General features: G+C 57.3%; 1 protein-coding gene and 1 long non-coding RNA gene across 2 annotated transcripts; one reads left to right on the forward strand and one right to left on the reverse strand.

Annotated features, from left to right (window-relative positions):
- Positions 1–2,228, reverse strand: LOC107136863. The gene is made up of 2 exons (XR_001502774.2): positions 2,081–2,228; positions 1–1,983 (listed from the first exon to the last, which is right to left on the reverse strand). It is a non-coding gene; the product is annotated as an uncharacterized LOC107136863 (long non-coding RNA).
- On the forward strand, positions 2,103–16,156 carry Slc2a10 (solute carrier family 2 member 10). The gene is made up of 5 exons (XM_015479172.2): positions 2,103–2,507; positions 8,756–10,039; positions 10,581–10,703; positions 11,983–12,118; positions 14,747–16,156. The coding sequence occupies exons 1-5, from the start codon at positions 2,240–2,242 to the stop codon at positions 14,823–14,825; spliced, it is 1,890 nt and encodes a 629-aa protein (XP_015334658.1). The 5' UTR covers positions 2,103–2,239; the 3' UTR covers positions 14,826–16,156.
- The last annotated feature ends 377 nt before the right edge of the window (positions 16,157–16,533 follow it).

Consider the following 16,533-nt stretch of genomic DNA (forward strand, 5'->3'; position numbering starts at 1 on the left):
TCCTGGAATACAGAACAGACAGCTAGGAGCTGTCTGTTTTAAAAAGTCTTTATTAAAATATAATTGACCTACAATAAACTGTACATATTTGAAGGATTTGGCAGATTTTCACCTACATATACACTTGTGAAGCCATTATCATCACATCAAGATAAAGCACTTAACCATTATCTAACACACTATATATATTTCTTGTTTATTGTGTTTTTCTTGCTAAAATGAGCCTCTGTTTGTGGAAGGTTTTTAAAACTCCCTTTATTTTCTCCAGTAGCCCCAGCACTCTGGTTCAGGATAGACATCTGGAATGATGCCTAGACCGCAGTGTCGCTTTGTAATAATCATTGGAGGATTTGAGTCCTCCTCTCGTCCACCCAGGCAGTCAGCTTGCCAGACTTCCTGGGTTTTGCCCCCAACATGTACTCTTACCAAGAACATGCACTGGGGCTGTGGATCCCGAATCTGGGAGCTCACACAGGCGTTGTAAATGCAGTGAGTGGGCATAAGGCAACGTGGGGCGGCGGGGACTGCGGCACACTGAAGAATATGGAGACGGCACAGTCAGCAAGCTACAGATGGCTGCCTGTTCTGTCCAGAAAGTTTTATGGGACCCCAATCACGCCCATTTAGTTACATTTTGTCCACCAGTTGCTTCTGCCTAGACAGTGGGGTTGGGCAGTTGTCCCAGGGAGGATGGTATGGTCAGCAAAGCCTGAAATGGCTGCTATCTAGACCTCAGCCGAAAAAGTTTGGCAATCACTGGTGAGCCTCACGGGACGGGGGGACACAGCCCAGCAGGGCATGACCAGGTAGGGATGTGGGGCCAGGGCTAACGTGGGAAAGTGAGCTTTCCTGATTTTTTTTTTTTTTTAATGAAGGCAAGTAATATGATATTTTTCTAAAAAAACAAGAAGGTTGGCAAAATTATCTTACAAACTGGATACAACTCAGAAGCCATTTGTGTCTGTATCAAACTAGGGGCACTGGACGCAGGCAACCTCAGCAAAGGTTCCCATGTGTCCCAAGCACTTCCCAGAAGTGGCAGACCCTGGGAACCTGAAGGGGTCATTGGAAAGAGGTGATGATGTGCCAGACAGCTTCCATTTGTCTTCCTCTATTTGTAGTAGTCAGCTCTGGTTAAAAAATAGCCACATAATAAACAACAACCATCAGGGACACATAACAATATTTACCTATTTCCCAAGGTCTGCAGGGGCCTCTGGTGTGTCTAAGGCTCTTCTGTCTGACATGTCTCTTGCCCTGGAGTGAAGATGCTCAGAGCTGTGAGCTCCAGAGACTCAACTCAAAGTGACTTAAGCAAAAAAGAAATGCATTGGATCCCAGGTGTTAAGGCACGGAGGTGTCCAGACTCCAATGGGCTCAGAAGTCTTGTTCTGTTTCCTCCATGCAGGGTTCCCACTCAGACAAGGTGACTGGGAAGCCTCCGCTCAAATTCTCACAGTTTTCTTTCTTAAATATAAAGTTTCTCTTTCCAGAGGGAGCTCCCCAGAGGCTCAAAACCGAGCCTCCCTGGCTGGGCCTGGGATGCTGCAGCATCTGTGAGCCAGGGCCCAGCGGGCAGCTGCTAGGGAACTGAGCGGCCAGACCCCACCCCGGGAGGGCATTGTCCATTCCTACATGCAATCGTCAACTCTGTGCGCCTCTGCAGAGTGCCTACTGTATGCTAGGGGCTCCTCCAGGTCTAGAGACTAGAAAAGCCAAGGAAATGGGTTCTCCCCAGAACCTCAGAAAGGAAGGCAGCCTGGCTGACCCCTCCACTTCCCCAGTGAGACCCGCTGGAGACTTCTGATCGCCAGAACTATGAGAAAGCCACCAGTGTTCCCTCCACGCGGACCAACAGGCCTCAGCTCAAACAGCCCCTCCTTCAGCTGAATCTCGGGTGCCGTGGCCATGGCCGCCGTCTTCAACTCTGCGCAGCCTCCATCGGAGCTGTATCTGGCGTGTTCAGTGCTTTCTCGTGGGTCCCTAGAATGCAAGCTCCTTAAGAACAAACAATGGCCTACGGGGTTCACCAGCCCACCCCAAGCCTCGTGGGCCGGGCACGGGGTGATGGGTGTCCAACCTCAGTGTGGGATGACTGGTGGCGTCCCACGTGGTGTGTGAGGGTCGGGGTCAGTGCAGGCGCCGTCAAGAGTGGACGGCAGTACCCGGGGATCTCCTGTTGGCGGAGAAAGCCCGGCAAGACGCTGCCAGGAGGGTCTTACCCCGGGGAGGACTCAGGATGGGGACCCAGGGAGGCCAGCGGGGCGGTCCCCAGCCTGGCCCTGTAGGCGGGGGCGGTCCCAAGCTCCCCTCTGTCCCGCCTCCAGGCTGGGGGGCCTGGGCCGGGCGACGTGGCGGTGGCGCTGGGTGGGGAGAGGGCGGGACGCGGCCCAAAGCGGCCGGAAAGTTTGTTGCGCGGCGGCGGCGGCGCCGGGGACTTGGGTCCCGGGGTCACGCGCGCGGCCCCCAGCGTCCCCAGCTCGCCCGCCGAGTCCCGATCGCCATGGGTAAGTCGCGATCAGGCTGCAGCGGGACACTGTGCACCTCGTCGCTGCGCCTACCTCCCCCCCAGCACCCCCCTTCGGCCCTCCGGGTGGCCCCGACCCTCCCGGGGTCGTCCCCCCGGTGGCCGCCCGCTGGACAGCAGGCCGGTGGCTGGGGACTGCGCAGGGGCCTTGGCGCGCTTCCTCCCATCCTCCTTTCTTCTGAGGGAGGGGGAGTGGCTGGGGGTGCTCCTGCCTTGACACCGGCGCCCACGGCCGGGCACTCCTCCGACAGCCCTGGTCACCCAGGCAAGGGATGCGTCTCCGTTCTGAAGGAGAAAGTCATTGGTCAGTTCCCGGAGCACCCCTGTGCTGGACACTACTCCGGGTCTGGGGGTCCTGCCCTGACCTGGCTCAGTGGAGAGGAGAGGAGGAGAGCCCACAACAGGGCTGGGCCAGGCAGGGAATTTCTTTGTCGCTAAGGGGGCCTGATCCTAAGGTCTCCTCTGTGTTCAGAAGGTTGGAAGGTCAGCCATCGTTGGCTTTTTAGTGAGCATGTACTGTGTGCCCAGGCATAGGGGCTGGCCATTCCCAGGGAACAAAATGGACAAAGCCCTCTCTCCTGGAGTGGACCTTTGGTTGAGGAGCTAGATAAATAAGATGCCATGGGCAGCAGAAAATGAGGCGTCCAGGGCTAGAGGCCTTGGAGCTGAGACCTTGGAGGAGGCCTGAGATTTGGAGGAAGAGCTTCCCTGTGGCAGGAACATCAAAGGCCCTGAGGCAGGAAAGGGCTGGTGTGGCTCAGGCCAGTGTGGCTGGAGTGCAGTGGACAGGAAGGGAAGGGGTGAGAGGATGTCAGAGGGTGAGCAGGGCCAGGAGTGCAGGGCCAGTGCCCCATGGGCAAGTTGGGATTTTATTGCAGATGGCATGGGAAGCTGGAGGAGGGTTTTAAGCTGGGGCAGGGGGCATGACATGAATTCTCTCTTAAAATCACACTCTAAGTTGTTCAATGGAGGCTGAGGCTCTGAGGTCGGCAGGCATGATAGGTATTGTATCCTATGTAGATAGAGGAGGCTCAGAGAGGGGAGGTGCGTTGCCCAGGGTCACACAGCTATGGAGAAGAGAAGCTGGGGTAGAACCCCAGCAGCCTGGCTCCAGTTTGCACCCCTAACCATTGCACCACCCAGCCTCCTATGCACAGAGCAGGGGCACAGCGGGCAACCAGCCATAGCTCTGACTTCAGTGTCCATCTCTTCACATCCACTGCACACTGCCCCGGAGCCCAAGGCCCTCCCCAGGACACCTGCCCTGGCTCCGCCCCCTGGCTCCTGCCCTCCTGTCCCTCCTATTAATTCAGCAACTATTTACTGAGTGCCTGCGGTGGGCAGAGCCAGGCCTGGGTGGTAGAGTCCAGGGTGTGTCCAACCTAATCACCAGCCGCCTCCACCCTCCCCCAAGTTCCCAGCATGCTCTTTCTGCCGCAGGGTCCAGGGCGCGGGCTCTGTCTATGCACTGGAATTAGGACTGGGGTCCAGCCCCGGTGCTCTCAATTTGTCATGACCGAGGACAGTTTGTCACCTTCTCTGACCTTCACATGGTCCCTTATAAAATACTCTTATCAAAGGGCCGCCTGGGAAGGGGGCAGGGGTGTAGGGGAGAGGGTGAGCAGAAGGGGCTGAGTCCTACGCCGTGAAACTCCTCCCTCTGCACAAAAGTGCCCGACAGCTGAGAGGGACAGGGAAGTGGAGCCCCTCAGGTAAGGCTGGAGCCGGCCTTGGGTGCAGGCTGGCCCTTCTGACTTCTGACCTCAGGCAAGGCACTGCCGCCCGGGGTCACCAGTTAGTCCACTCCTGGATAATTCAGAGGCACCCCTCATAAGGCTGGGGGAGGATTAAAGAAGGTCTTAAGCTTAGCACTCAGGGCAGCACCCGGTGCGGGGAACACCTCGGGTCAGCCTGGCTGCGGTGCTACCACGCTTCTTATCAGGCCTTGAGGGGGCTGGGTGAGAGACCTGCTGCTGGGTTACTCCAGGTGCTTGTAGAAAAATGTCAGCGCAAACGTGTGCTTTAAACATTAGGAGTAACCTGTACACCTGCACTGTCAATATGGTAACCACCAGCCACGTGGCTTGTTTTTAACAAGTAAGTTAATTAAAATAGAAAATGAATTCCTCCATTGCGTTAGCCACCTTTCATATACTCAGGGTCTGCGTGGGGTTAGTCACCGCCCTGCCCCATAGACAGACAGAAGTTTCTCTCATTGGAGAAACTTCTAGTAGAAGTGCTGCTCTAAGAAGAATAGAAACGGAGCTGGGTATGGTGGCACACGCTTGTGATCCCAGCATCCCCACCACTGAGGATGCTGAGGCAGGAGGATTGCAAGTTTGAGGTCAGTCTCAGCAACTTGGCAAGATTCTGTCTCAAAATTAAAGTCAAAAGGACTGAGGATGCAGCTCAGTGGTGAAGCGCCCCTGGGTTCAACCCCTGGTACCAAACAAAAAAACCCAAAGTGTCAGGAACAGGTGCAAGCGTATCAGTAACTGTCCTAAGTGAGCAGGGGTTCACTCTTTTAAAGCAAAGACCTTTCTACTGAACTTGAACTTGAAAATGTTCAGCTGTATGCTGTTTTTACAAGAGACACATAAAGGATGAGCCCAGATCAAACGTGTTGGGAGACAGTGGTTGGAGACCGCAGGGACCCCTAAGGCAGGGTGCCCCCTCCATGTTAAATGTGGGTACCTGGGGAGCCTGTAGGGACAAGATCGGTCCAACCGCCGCTGCTGCTGGTGCCTCACCTGTTGACAGTGCCTTGGCCTCCCGGGTGCCTGCGTGCTGCTCCTGTGAAGTTCCTGCTGTAGTTTCTTAGTCACACTCCCCAGAGCCTCACCTGTTTTCTTAGCTGTGTCCAAACCAACTCAAAGTTTAATGATCAACTATTCGGATTTTTTCTTTTTTTTGGGGGGGGGTACCAGGGATTGAACTCAGGGGCACTGGACTACTGAGCCCCCTCCCCAGCCCTATTTTGTATTTTATTTAGAGGCAGGGTCTCACTGAGTTGCTTAGGGGATTGCTTTTGCTGAGGTTGGCTTTGAACTCTTGATCCTCCTGTCTCAGCCTCCCAAACTGCTGGGATTACAGGCGTGCGCCACCACTCCCAGCTAACTATCCTGATTTTATTTCCTGTTTTATTACATCTGTTTTTATATTCATTAATTCCTCTTGTCCTTGGGTTCATTTCATTCTAATTTTTCTAACTGCTTCATTCACAGACTGAATTCATTTATTTTCGGTTATTTTGGAGGTTCTGACGAAAAGTTCTAGTTTCCGTAATTACCTCCCACAGTTTTTGTTATGTGGCCCTTTTCTTCTCATTCAATTCCAAATAGGTCGTTCGTTATTTCCTCTTGATTTCATCTTTATGCTAAGTTGTTTTAGATGTGTATTTTTGAGTTCCACATGTGCAATTGGGAGTGTGTGTTGCTGGTTGTTTTTCTTTTTCCTCTGGATGAGAAATGCATCATTTTAAAAGAGCTTTTCTGCCTGCTGTCATCCCAGCAGCTCGGGAGGCTGAGGCAGGAGGATCACAGCTTCAAGGCCAGCCTCAGCAACTTAGTGAGACCCTGTCTCTAAATAAAATAATTAAAAACCGGCTGGGGATGTGGCTTAGTGGTGAAGTGCCTCTGGGTTCAATCATCCCTGGTACCAAATCAAAAAAAGCTTGTCTGCCAAGCAGGAACCGCTGCCCGCCTTGCTTTTGGCCGCCTCCCCTTGCTCCACAGGGCGAGGGGGGATGAGCTCCAGGCCCCACAGGTGGCTTTCCAAGTGGGGCAGGGGCGTCTGGAGATGGGCGGAAGGAGCCGTGGCAACAGCGAGCCTGGTGGTCCTCCTGTGCAGCTGCCTGGGCACCAGGGGCTTTTCTCTTCCCAACTCTCCTAAGAGCTGGTGAGAAAGCATTTATTAACCCCGTAAGATGAGGACACGGAGGTCATGGGAGGCCATCTGCCCAGGGTCGCACAGAGCAAGCGGTGGCGCTCCCACTGCACCAGGCTCCGAGGCCCGGGGTCAGTCCGTGACGTTCACAGAGCGTTTCCACGTCCCTGTTGGATGCGTGTTCCCATGGGCTCTGGTCGCGGGCAGCGGGGCGTCCTGTTCCCGTTTTACACATGAGCAAACTGACACTGAGCCCAGGGGGCACTTGGCTCCAGGCAGCTGGGGAGGGCAGAGTGAGGTGCCCACAGGGGCTGCGGCCGCCCTTAACAGCGCACAGATGCCAGGATCCCCCGGGCCGCCAGGAAGCCAGAGGCAGTGACGGAAGATGAGCCCGCCACGCGGGACAGAGCCCACCAGGCAGGACAGAGCCCGCCACAGGACAGACCCGCGCCCCGCGGCAGCCGGGCTCCTATCCGTGCCTGTCCAGCCCCGCGCGGGAGAGGAAGCACCTATCTCCCGGGGCTTCGGGGCATTTGCAGGATTTTTCTTCTTTTTGAGATTCTTGTCTTTTTCGTTTTTCATCTTTAACCAATGGTCCATTCAGACATAAATTCATTTAGGACTAAACGCTTCACAATTCAAAATAAAGAATTAGAGTCACCCCGCGGTTGAGGGGTCCCGAATGAGGGGCTGGCTGCCTCGCGCCCTCCTGATTTCTGGTGGTTTGAGTTGTTTGGTTTCGAGGTACCAGGGATTGAACCCAGGTGTCCACCACTGAGCCACATCCCAGCCCCTTTTTTAAAGGTTCTCTAAAGGAGCTCTACCAAGTTCCCAGGCTGGCCTTGACTTGCCTTCTCCTGCCTCTGCCTCCCTAGTAGCTGGGATTACAGACGTGCAGCACCACCTCCAGGCCCGCCGCTTCCTACATTCACTTACCACACCCTGAAAATTCTCTGCTTGAGCTGAGTGCCATGGCCCAAACCTGTCGTCCCAGCTCCACAGGAGGCTAGGGCAGGAGGATGGCAAGGTCGAGGCCGGCCTGGGCAACTTAGTAAGACTCTTGGGAAAAAAAATCTCTATTTTACTTTAAAGGAGGAGAATGTTTGAATTCTTAATCTACTAATTTTTAAAAGATGGACATTGAAGCAGATCTTTTATCAATGCATCCATGAACTCTCCGGAATTTCTTCCTAACATTTACTGCAGTGTCCTTTCCTCATTTGTATCTAAATTAAAACTACTTGGGAGGCCTACAGGTTCCTCAATAAAAAAAAAAAAAAAATGGAAAAGAAGAGGTGAATGGACCTTAGTGGCTACACCCCCTCAGGTAGCATCTGCACAGGACAGCAAGAGTAAAATTTAAAATAGGTCACCTCACTCCCAGCGCAAGCCACCAGAGACTACCATCCACCGAGAATGAAACCGTTCCTGTCCTGGTGACCCACAAGGCCCCACGTGGTCTGGCCCTGCCTGCTTCCCCCCTCATAGTGTCCCATCTCTCGCTCGCTGGGCTCGGGCCGCTCTGGCCTCCTTGCTGTTTAGCCCAGTGATCAAAGCCTTCATCTTCTAGCCATCTCAGCCCTGCCTCTTACTTGCTGTGTGACTGTAGGAAAGCTGCTTAGCCTCTCTGCACCCTGGAGGAGGATGCTCATGGTACACTGTGAGACTAACGTGTATACAGCTCTTGAAACAGGGGCTGGCATTTAGCCAATGTCATAGGTAAGTTCCAGCTGTGAATATTCATAATTGCTCAAACACACCTTGAGCCCTTCTGACCTGTGTCCCCTCGGTCTGGTCTGCTGTTTGCCACACTTTCCCCATGGCCTTCACCCCCACTTTATCTGGATCTCTGCTCAAATGTCCCCTCCCCAGAGGGGCCTGAGCTGACCCTATTTGAATTGATACTCCTCTCTCACTCCCAAGCCCGTGTCCCTGCTTTGTCCGTGACATTTATCAACACCTGAGGTTACATTATGAACTTATTTATCTTCTGCCTGTTTCTACTAACACCTCGGTCCCTGGAGACTCCACTGATTGCCAGCCTCAAGGACAGGGCCTGGCATGTGGCAGATGCCAGATAAATAAATGTGGATGGATGGACGGCAGATGGGTTGTGGGTGGGTATATGAGGAGAGGGAATAGGGGAGGGGCGGATGATGGGTGGATCTGTGGGCAGGTGGGAGGGTCAATCGGCAGGTGCCTGGGCGAGGGGGGAGTAGATACTGGATGAGTGGACAGATGGCTGGGCGGGGGGTGGATGGAGGGCTGGCGGCCGGAGGGGAGGTTGGACTCAGGTGCTTTGGCGAGACACCTCTGAACCCTCCTTTCACTTTTGTCTTCCAGGCTGGGCCCCGCCTGCGCTGCCCCTGTGTGCCTCTGTGTCCTTGCTGGGTGGCCTGACCTTTGGCTATGAGCTGGCGGTCATATCGGGTGCCCTGCTGCCTCTGCAGCTTGACTTTGGGCTCAGCTGCTCAGAGCAGGAGCTCCTGGTGGGCAGCCTGCTGCTGGGCGCTCTGCTGGCTTCCCTGGTGGGGGGCCTCCCCATTGACCGCTACGGCAGGAAACGAGCCATCCTGGGGAGCAACCTGGTGCTGCTGGCCGGCAGCCTGAGCCTGGGCCTGGCGCGCTCCCTGCCCTGGCTGGTGCTGGGCCGCTCGGCCGCCGGCTTTGCCATCTCGCTGTCCTCCATGGCCTGCTGCATCTACGTGTCAGAGCTGGTGGGGCCGCGGCAGAGGGGAGTGCTGGTGGCCCTCTACGAGGTGGGCATCACCATGGGCATCCTGTTGTCTTACGCCCTCAACTATGCCCTGGCCAGTGCCCCCCGGGGCTGGAGGCACATGTTTGGCTGGGCCGTGGCGCCCACTGTCCTGCAGAGCCTGGGCCTCCTCCTCCTCCCTGCTGGTGCAGACGACACTGCCGCTCACAGGGACCTCCTGCTGCTCCAGGGAGGTGAGGCCACCAAGCTGGGCCCCGAGAGGCCACGCTACACCTTCCTGGACCTCTTCAGGGCCCGGGACAACATGCGAGGCCGGACCGCCGTGGGGCTGGGGCTGGTGCTCCTGCAGCAGCTCACAGGGCAGCCCAACGTGCTCTGCTACGCCTCCACCGTCTTCCGCTCGGTCGGCTTCCGCGGGGGGTCCTCAGCTGTGCTGGCCTCCGTGGGGCTCGGCGCCGTGAAGGTGGCGGCCACCTTGATGGCCGTGGGGCTGGTGGACCGTGTGGGCCGCAGGGCCCTGCTGCTTGCCGGCTGTGCCCTCATGGCCCTGTCGGTCAGTGGCCTGGGCCTTGTCAGCTTTGCTGTGCCCGTGGACTCTGGTCCAAGCTGCCTGGCCTTGCCCAATGCCACCCGGCAAGCTGGCCTCCCTGGAGGCTCTGACCTGCTACAGGACTCAGCTCCACCTCCAATGCCGAGAGCCGGCGGGGACCCACAGGAGCCCGCCTTGTCCGCCTCCAAGAAAGCCAAGACCCGTCCAGCAGGCAGAGATGTCCGCACCCCTGCCCCGCCTGCCCTGAGCACCTCCTCCCCGGCGACCCCTGGTCCCGCCCCACAGCAGGCGGTGCTGTGCTGGGCCGCCCTGGTCTGCATGATGGCCTTTGTGAGCGCCTTCTCCTTTGGATTTGGCCCAGGTAAGTGGAGGGTCTGTGCAGGTCAACCGGGAGCTGCCCAGCAGCCAGTGGGAGGCCCTGTCAGTCTCAGGGGCTCTGGAGGTGGGTGGCCCGAAGGGTCAGGGCCCCTCCCTGGCTTGCAGTTGTGCCTCCCACGGCCAGGGCCTAACTTTAGGTAAATATATATATATATTTTTTAAGGTTTTCCAATTAAAGTTCAGGGCTTGTAAAACCTGGCTCTGCCCCTGGATGGCCCAGGCAGCAGGGTTTACTTGACAGGAACGTAGTGAATGGGATGGGAACCGATCATCCCAGTTCCCCCAGGACCTCGCCATCTCAGCACTGAAGGTCTTGTGTCCAGGAAACCCCTTGTCCTGGGCAAACAGACATCGCGGCCGCCCTAACACGATTCTTGCAGTGGTGTGGGGTGCAGATGTGTGGGGTGCAGATGTGTGAGGTGCTTGGTATCCGGAGCCTGACGTCCGTCCCTGGGGGCTGCCTACTTGGCTGCTGGTGCCAGCCCGGGCCTCCGCCCAGAAGCCCTCCTGCTCTCCTGTCCTAGTGACCTGGCTGGTCCTCAGCGAGATCTACCCTGTGGAGGTCCGAGGGAGAGCCTTTGCCTTCTGCAACAGCTTCAACTGGGCCGCCAACCTCCTCGTCAGCCTCTCCTTCCTCGATCTCATTGGTGAGTCCTCTGGCCTAATCCCTCTGCCCAGTGCCTTCTAGATGCAGGGACAGTGTCCACCAGACTGGGTCAAAGCGCCCATATCTGTTGGTTGTAAGTGACAGAAAACCACCCAATGCAGCCCAGTTTATAAGCAAGAGGGAGACATTTGTCTTAAGTCACCGAAAAGAAGCAGGAGAGCTGATCCCCAGATCCAATACTGTTGTCAGCTGTCCTTCCCTCCCTGTCGGCTCTGCCCGCCACCTGGCGGATTCGTCCCAGGCAGGCCGCTGCTCGTGGTGCAGATGGCAGCCAGCAGGCATCCTCACTTGGCAGCCCAGGAAGGGAAGCCTTTCCTAGTGGCTCCTGCAGCTCCTGGGACCGACTCTCACTGGCTCAGCACGTCACGTGCCCATCGGGGCCAGCCGCTGTGGCTGTTGGGGTGCCCAGCTCCTCACTGTGGGCCCACGGCGGGGGTCTTAAAGCTCACTTTCCTACTCCCCGTGGCCAAAGGCTCAGCCAGCTTGTGGAGCCGTGGGACACCGTGGTGGCAGGAGCTACGCACGGTGACCGTCTCCCAGCCCAATCTCAGGGGACCTGGGCTCCCCCCGCCTCTTCTCCGGCAGCTCTCTGTATGGAACGAGTGGGGGGGGGCGAGGGGGGGGCTTTTTTAAGGCATGTGACCTCCTATGACCATCCGTTTCACAGATGGGGACTGTGCTCCCAAGTCCACCTGGTCCTTAGAAGCTGGAGTCCCCCTCAGGAGAGCAGCTCCAGCCCTCAGGGAGGCCACTTGCGGGAGGCGTGGCTGTGGCTGGCGGAGGAGGAGATAGCACCCAAACATAATTTGTGCTCCCTCCTAGACAGAGTGCCGTCCTTCGTGGCCTGCTTTCTCTGTCTGGGGCTGACCGGTGGCTCTCAGGGACTCCAGGTCGTCCCTATCCTGGTCACTGACCCTGGGACCCGCCCCCTCCCAGGCTCCAGGAGGAGAGGGGCGGAGTGCTGAGCCCTGCTGCAGGCAGGCATCCCGGTTCTGTGGGCAGCGCCTGAGTGAGTGGTCGCTCCCCGCATGCCATCCCCCCGCTGCGTTGTGGACGGCCAGCCTGCCTCTGAGACCACCAGTCAATTCTTGCTTTCAGGTGTTAACCTGATGGCCCCTTGGCCACTCTGCAAAGCCACCACCCACAGCCTGTGCTCGGGGTGAGCTGAGTCTCAGAGCTTCACCTGGACCCAGGTAGCCCAGGCCGCAGGGCCAGGGCGCTGGGCTCCCTGCCCACTTCCACCCACCCTCTGTTGCCAGGTGCCATTGGCCTGTCCTGGACCTTCCTGTTCTACGGACTGACGGCTGTTCTCGGCCTGGGCTTCATCTACTTAGTTGTTCCTGAAACCAAAGGCCGGTCCTTGGCCGAGATAGACCAACAGTTCCAGAAGAGTCGGTACGAGGTGGGCGGGCAGGTCTGGGGAAAGGGCCCGGTGCAGGCAAAGCAAGCACCCTACCAACTGAGCTATGTCCCCGCCCAAAGAACAGTGGGATCTTAAGACCACGGGCTCTTAGAGTCGTGGAACCACCGAGAAACACACAATAGAACTGTGACCTTTAAACACTGCCAGTGGGCTTCATCCGTGCATCCAGCAGACACTGTGGGGTCCTCAGGGCTGCCGGGCAGTGTTAGGGGTCATGGCTGAGGCTAAGAAAGGCCAGAACCTGGACCCCTAGAGCTTGCATCTAAGTGGGGGAGGGGACAGAAAGCAGTGAGCCAACAAAGGCACAATCAGTGTTTTAGCTGGCAATGTGTGACTAGAAGAGACTGGAACAGGGCATGTTCGCCACAGAGCCAGACTGGAGGAGAGGAGGACAGAGGAGGAAGGGGCTCTGGCTAGGTTTGAGTGGTAGGTCAGAGGGAAGACTTGTGTGAGGAGGCACGACTTCAGGTAGAAGGAGGAGGCTGCCATGTAAGATGAGGGAAGGAGCTTTCCAGCGGGAGGGAACAGCAAGTGCAAAGGTCCTGAGGTGGGAGCATGTCTGGCCTATGCCGGAACCAGGAAACCAGTGTGGCTGGAGCAGAGGGAGGGAGGGAGGACGGAGCAGAGGGAGGACAGCGAAGACTGGATCAGCCAGCCGGGAGGAGCCAGGTGTAGGAAGGTCTTTAGGACATAAAGGAGAGTTCAGAACCTTAGCACCATCTTAGGCTGTTCAATTAAAGAAGGGTAGACATGGAGCGGTGGGAGGCGCCGGGAGCTGCAGTCCTAAGCTTGCCGGGCACGCCTCCCTGTTCCCTCTGTGGCACAGGGCTGTAGTCGCCAGCTGCTGATGCCCATGCTATTTCTGGGAGGCCCTGAAGATGTTTAAAACCATTCTGAGTTAGAGCCAGCTTATTTAACTGCCTGCCAAGCCCCATCCTAGTCGGGCTCCTGAAACCGGGAATATGCAGGACGAGTGACCGACCCTGTCCCAGCCCAGAGTGCTCTCTGCCAGCTGCCCATGAGTCCCTGTGGTGTGTGTGTGTGTGTGTGTGTGTGTGTGTGTGGTGTGTGTGTGTGTGGGGGTTCAGGACAGGGGTGACGTCTGTGCTCCATGAGGTCATCCAGGGCCCAGGCTCTGCCGTCCCTTCAGTCTCACCTTTCTGGCCCCAGCACCTTCCCGTAGGAGGGGTGGGGGGAGGAGAGCACCGTCCTCAAGGGCACACCACACCCCCTGGAGGGAACTCCTCCACACCTGAGCGGCCATAGAGAAGCCCAGCCAAACCCAAGGGTTCCCTTAGGAGAGCGCTGCACAAAATTTCTGCCAAAGTGGTTTTCTCGGGAGAAGATTCCAGACTCATCTTCCAGAACAAAGAAGGGAAGGGAGGCGGCAGAGGGGCAGGTGGAAGAGCTCTGGGGTAAGGCAGGGTGTGGCTGCAGCTGAGAAGGTCAGGCTGGATCCGGGGGCTCAGCCCTTAAGGACAGGCCGGGGCTGCCACAATCGTGGGGCAGGCAGCGAGTTAGGGATGTTGGCAGGGCTCAGAAGGGGGGTGTGTGCTTCACCACCCCAGTCGAGGGCCCAGTTCAGAGGTCCCTGATATCGGAGCCACAGAGAGGGAGAGACCCCCCCCCCGGGAGCACGGGGGCCGGGGCAGCTCAGGAATTAAAGGGAGGCTAGGCACCGGCTGCGTGTAGCCCCCCGCTGCCTCTCAAGACTCCCATTCCCAGGAGAAATTGTGACTGGCCGAGCCTGCATGTGTCCACCCCCAGCCTCCGACTCTGTCAGGATGGGGCCGGGCTCCTCGATGGGAGTCCTACAAGACCACCTGCAGCGAGGAGCCGTAGCTCCCCCAGGAACGAGGAGCCACATCCTCTTCTGGGGGGCTCCTTCTGTCCGGGGTCTCGGGCCTCAGACGTGCTTCTTGGAACTGGTGACCCTCATTATGCAGGCTCAGAAGAGACCCCCTCTGTGCCCTGGGGCTCATCGGGAGGAGGAGCTGCATGAGGTGTTCCCCCGTTGCTCAGGGTCCCTTCATTCAGCTTTCAGCAAAACTTCCAAGTGCCCCCCGGGGAGCCAGGCTCCCGAGGAGACACAGGGACAGACCCAGGACCAGGACAAGACAAGTCTCTGTACTTGGAGGGCAGGTCACATTTTATTGGAAAGGAGAGAAAGTGGCTGTAAGCCGGAGGCGCACACCGAGAGGGTCATTTCCGAGCAGTGTTGGGGCCTGAAGAGGTCAAGGCAGCTCAGCCACCAGCAGGGGCCGCTGATGGGGGACGGCGCGAGCGCGGGCGTCCTGGCTCTGTCCCTGGTGCAGGTGCGTCGTGAGTGCTCCGTGATGTTCTGGGGTATCCCTTGCCCTCAGTGCTCTTCCCGGGGCCTGGGGCAGCCCAGGGCACTTCACGGGTCATCAGCAGGGGAGGGACAGGGTTGGGCTCTGCGTTTGGAAAGGCCACTCTGGCTGCGACGGAGCAGGGTGGACACAGGCCACCTGGAGGGAGCTGTTGGGGGTCCAGGGGAGAGAAGTGGAGATGCAGGCGGAGGCAGGGGATGGGAAGACCCCCAGGCTGCCACCTTTGACCCTCTCCTCTCTCTCTGACAGGCTCACCCTGTGCTTTGGCCACAGACAGAGCTTGGCTGGTGTCCAGTACAGCCGCCTGGATGTCCCTGTGGCCTCCTGAGGAGTCCCCTGCCTGGACATGCTGAGGCGTTGATGTCAGAGACCGTCTCCGCTTCCTGCCTGCTGGGCCCCAGAGCACAGGCTCCAGGTGTCCTTGAGAGCCACCCCTGCCCCAGAGGAGGCCATGTCTGCTGGGGGGAGAGAGGTGAAAGTCTGAGAACCCCAAACTGCTCGTTTTGAGTGTAGCACCTGGAGGGCCTCAGTTTCCCCTCCGACTCGGCCCACGTCTACACTGTTTGCCATGAGGGTGTTTTGGGAGTCTGGTTGCGCTCTGGGCCTTCTCAGATGATCTCTAGGCTGCAGATCCTGATGGAAGTGTTTCCTGGAATCGCCCCTAAGTCCCGTTGAGGAGACTCCAATCTCTGCTCTCTTCCCATCTGCCTGGGAGCCGGGGGAGGGGACGCTGCCCCTGGGCGCCCATGTCTCCGCCCCACTGGCCCTAGATATTCATCATTCACCCACAACTCTGCCTACTTTTCAGGAGGCCTGAGTCTTGTCCTGGTCCTGGTTCTAGTGACACTATCACGACCGCGGGCCTCAGTTTCCCCACAAGTGCAATGGGAGGCCTGGACCCGTTGATTTAAAATGTCTCCTGACCCCAGTGGGCTGGGTTCTAAGAGCCCATCAGACTCAAAGCCTGGGCTCTGCCCTCAATTAGCTGGGGTTCTGGGGAACGTGGGTTCCAGTCAGCAGACGGTAGACAGGGTTCCACAGCTGTGCACCCCGAAATCCAAGAGCCAGCCTGGGGCCATTCCAGGGTGGTGCAGGAGGGGCTCCAGAAGGACAGGGTGGGGGCCCACAGACCTGGATGTCAGTGGGTGTGGCCTCTGCTTGGGCAGCTGTTGACCTTAAGTAACAACTCCCTCAAGCCTCGTTTCCTCATCTGTGAAATGGGGCAGTTGTGCCCCTGGGGGTATATTTAACCCGGTCCCCCTGAGAAGGATCTCCAGTGGGTCCCATTCATCTAACCCGGCCTGGGGAACTTCTGTGCGCCAGGGCCCCCCTTGGGCACGTTGTCAAGGGCCAGGTTTCAGGGGCAGGTCAGATGAGATGAGCAGGTAGCCGGGGCCAGAGGTCACTTAGGGAGGGACTGACTGGACAGAGCTCCCAGATCTGGGGGGCAGGGCACAAAGGAGACCAGAGGTGCGGGTCTCCACACTGTGCATGGGTGCACGCGCCCCACCAGTTGTCCTTTCTTCTCTGTTTCTAGATGTTTCCCTCAGATTCAGTGCTGAGCCACATCTGGTTTGTTCACTTTTAACAACATTTTGTTAAATTGTCAAAGAGTTTTTCAAACTGGTCATTTGTAAAAATAAAACAAATGAGAAAATATTGGGATTCCACCTCTTGGGTCCCCTTCTTCCTCCGGGAGAAGTCTTTTCTGCTGTCCTTTAATAAACTTCTAATTTCTACTCTGACCTTGCCTCGGCGTGCTTCTTTGGTGTTATTCTTCAACACTGGGGAAGCAAGAACTTGTCACCGGTCAGCAGCGCTAACATATTGGAGGTCCCAGACCGAGATTCTACACCGAGGTAAGTGCACGCACCCCATGTCTGTTTGAGGTGCATCTTTCTCTCTCTTTCTTTCTGGAGGGTAAGGTGGGCACCCGACGGCTACTTAAACGCAATTAGTGCAGCCGCCACTCTTCAAGACTCGGGTGAGAGGTTTCCCGGCCTAGGCAGCTCTCAATCACCTGTTCAATACAGAGC

Source organism: Marmota marmota, unplaced genomic scaffold (genome assembly GCF_001458135.2).
Source record: "Marmota marmota marmota unplaced genomic scaffold, marMar, whole genome shotgun sequence".
In the NCBI taxonomy this organism is placed as follows: Eukaryota; Metazoa; Chordata; class Mammalia; order Rodentia; family Sciuridae; genus Marmota; species Marmota marmota.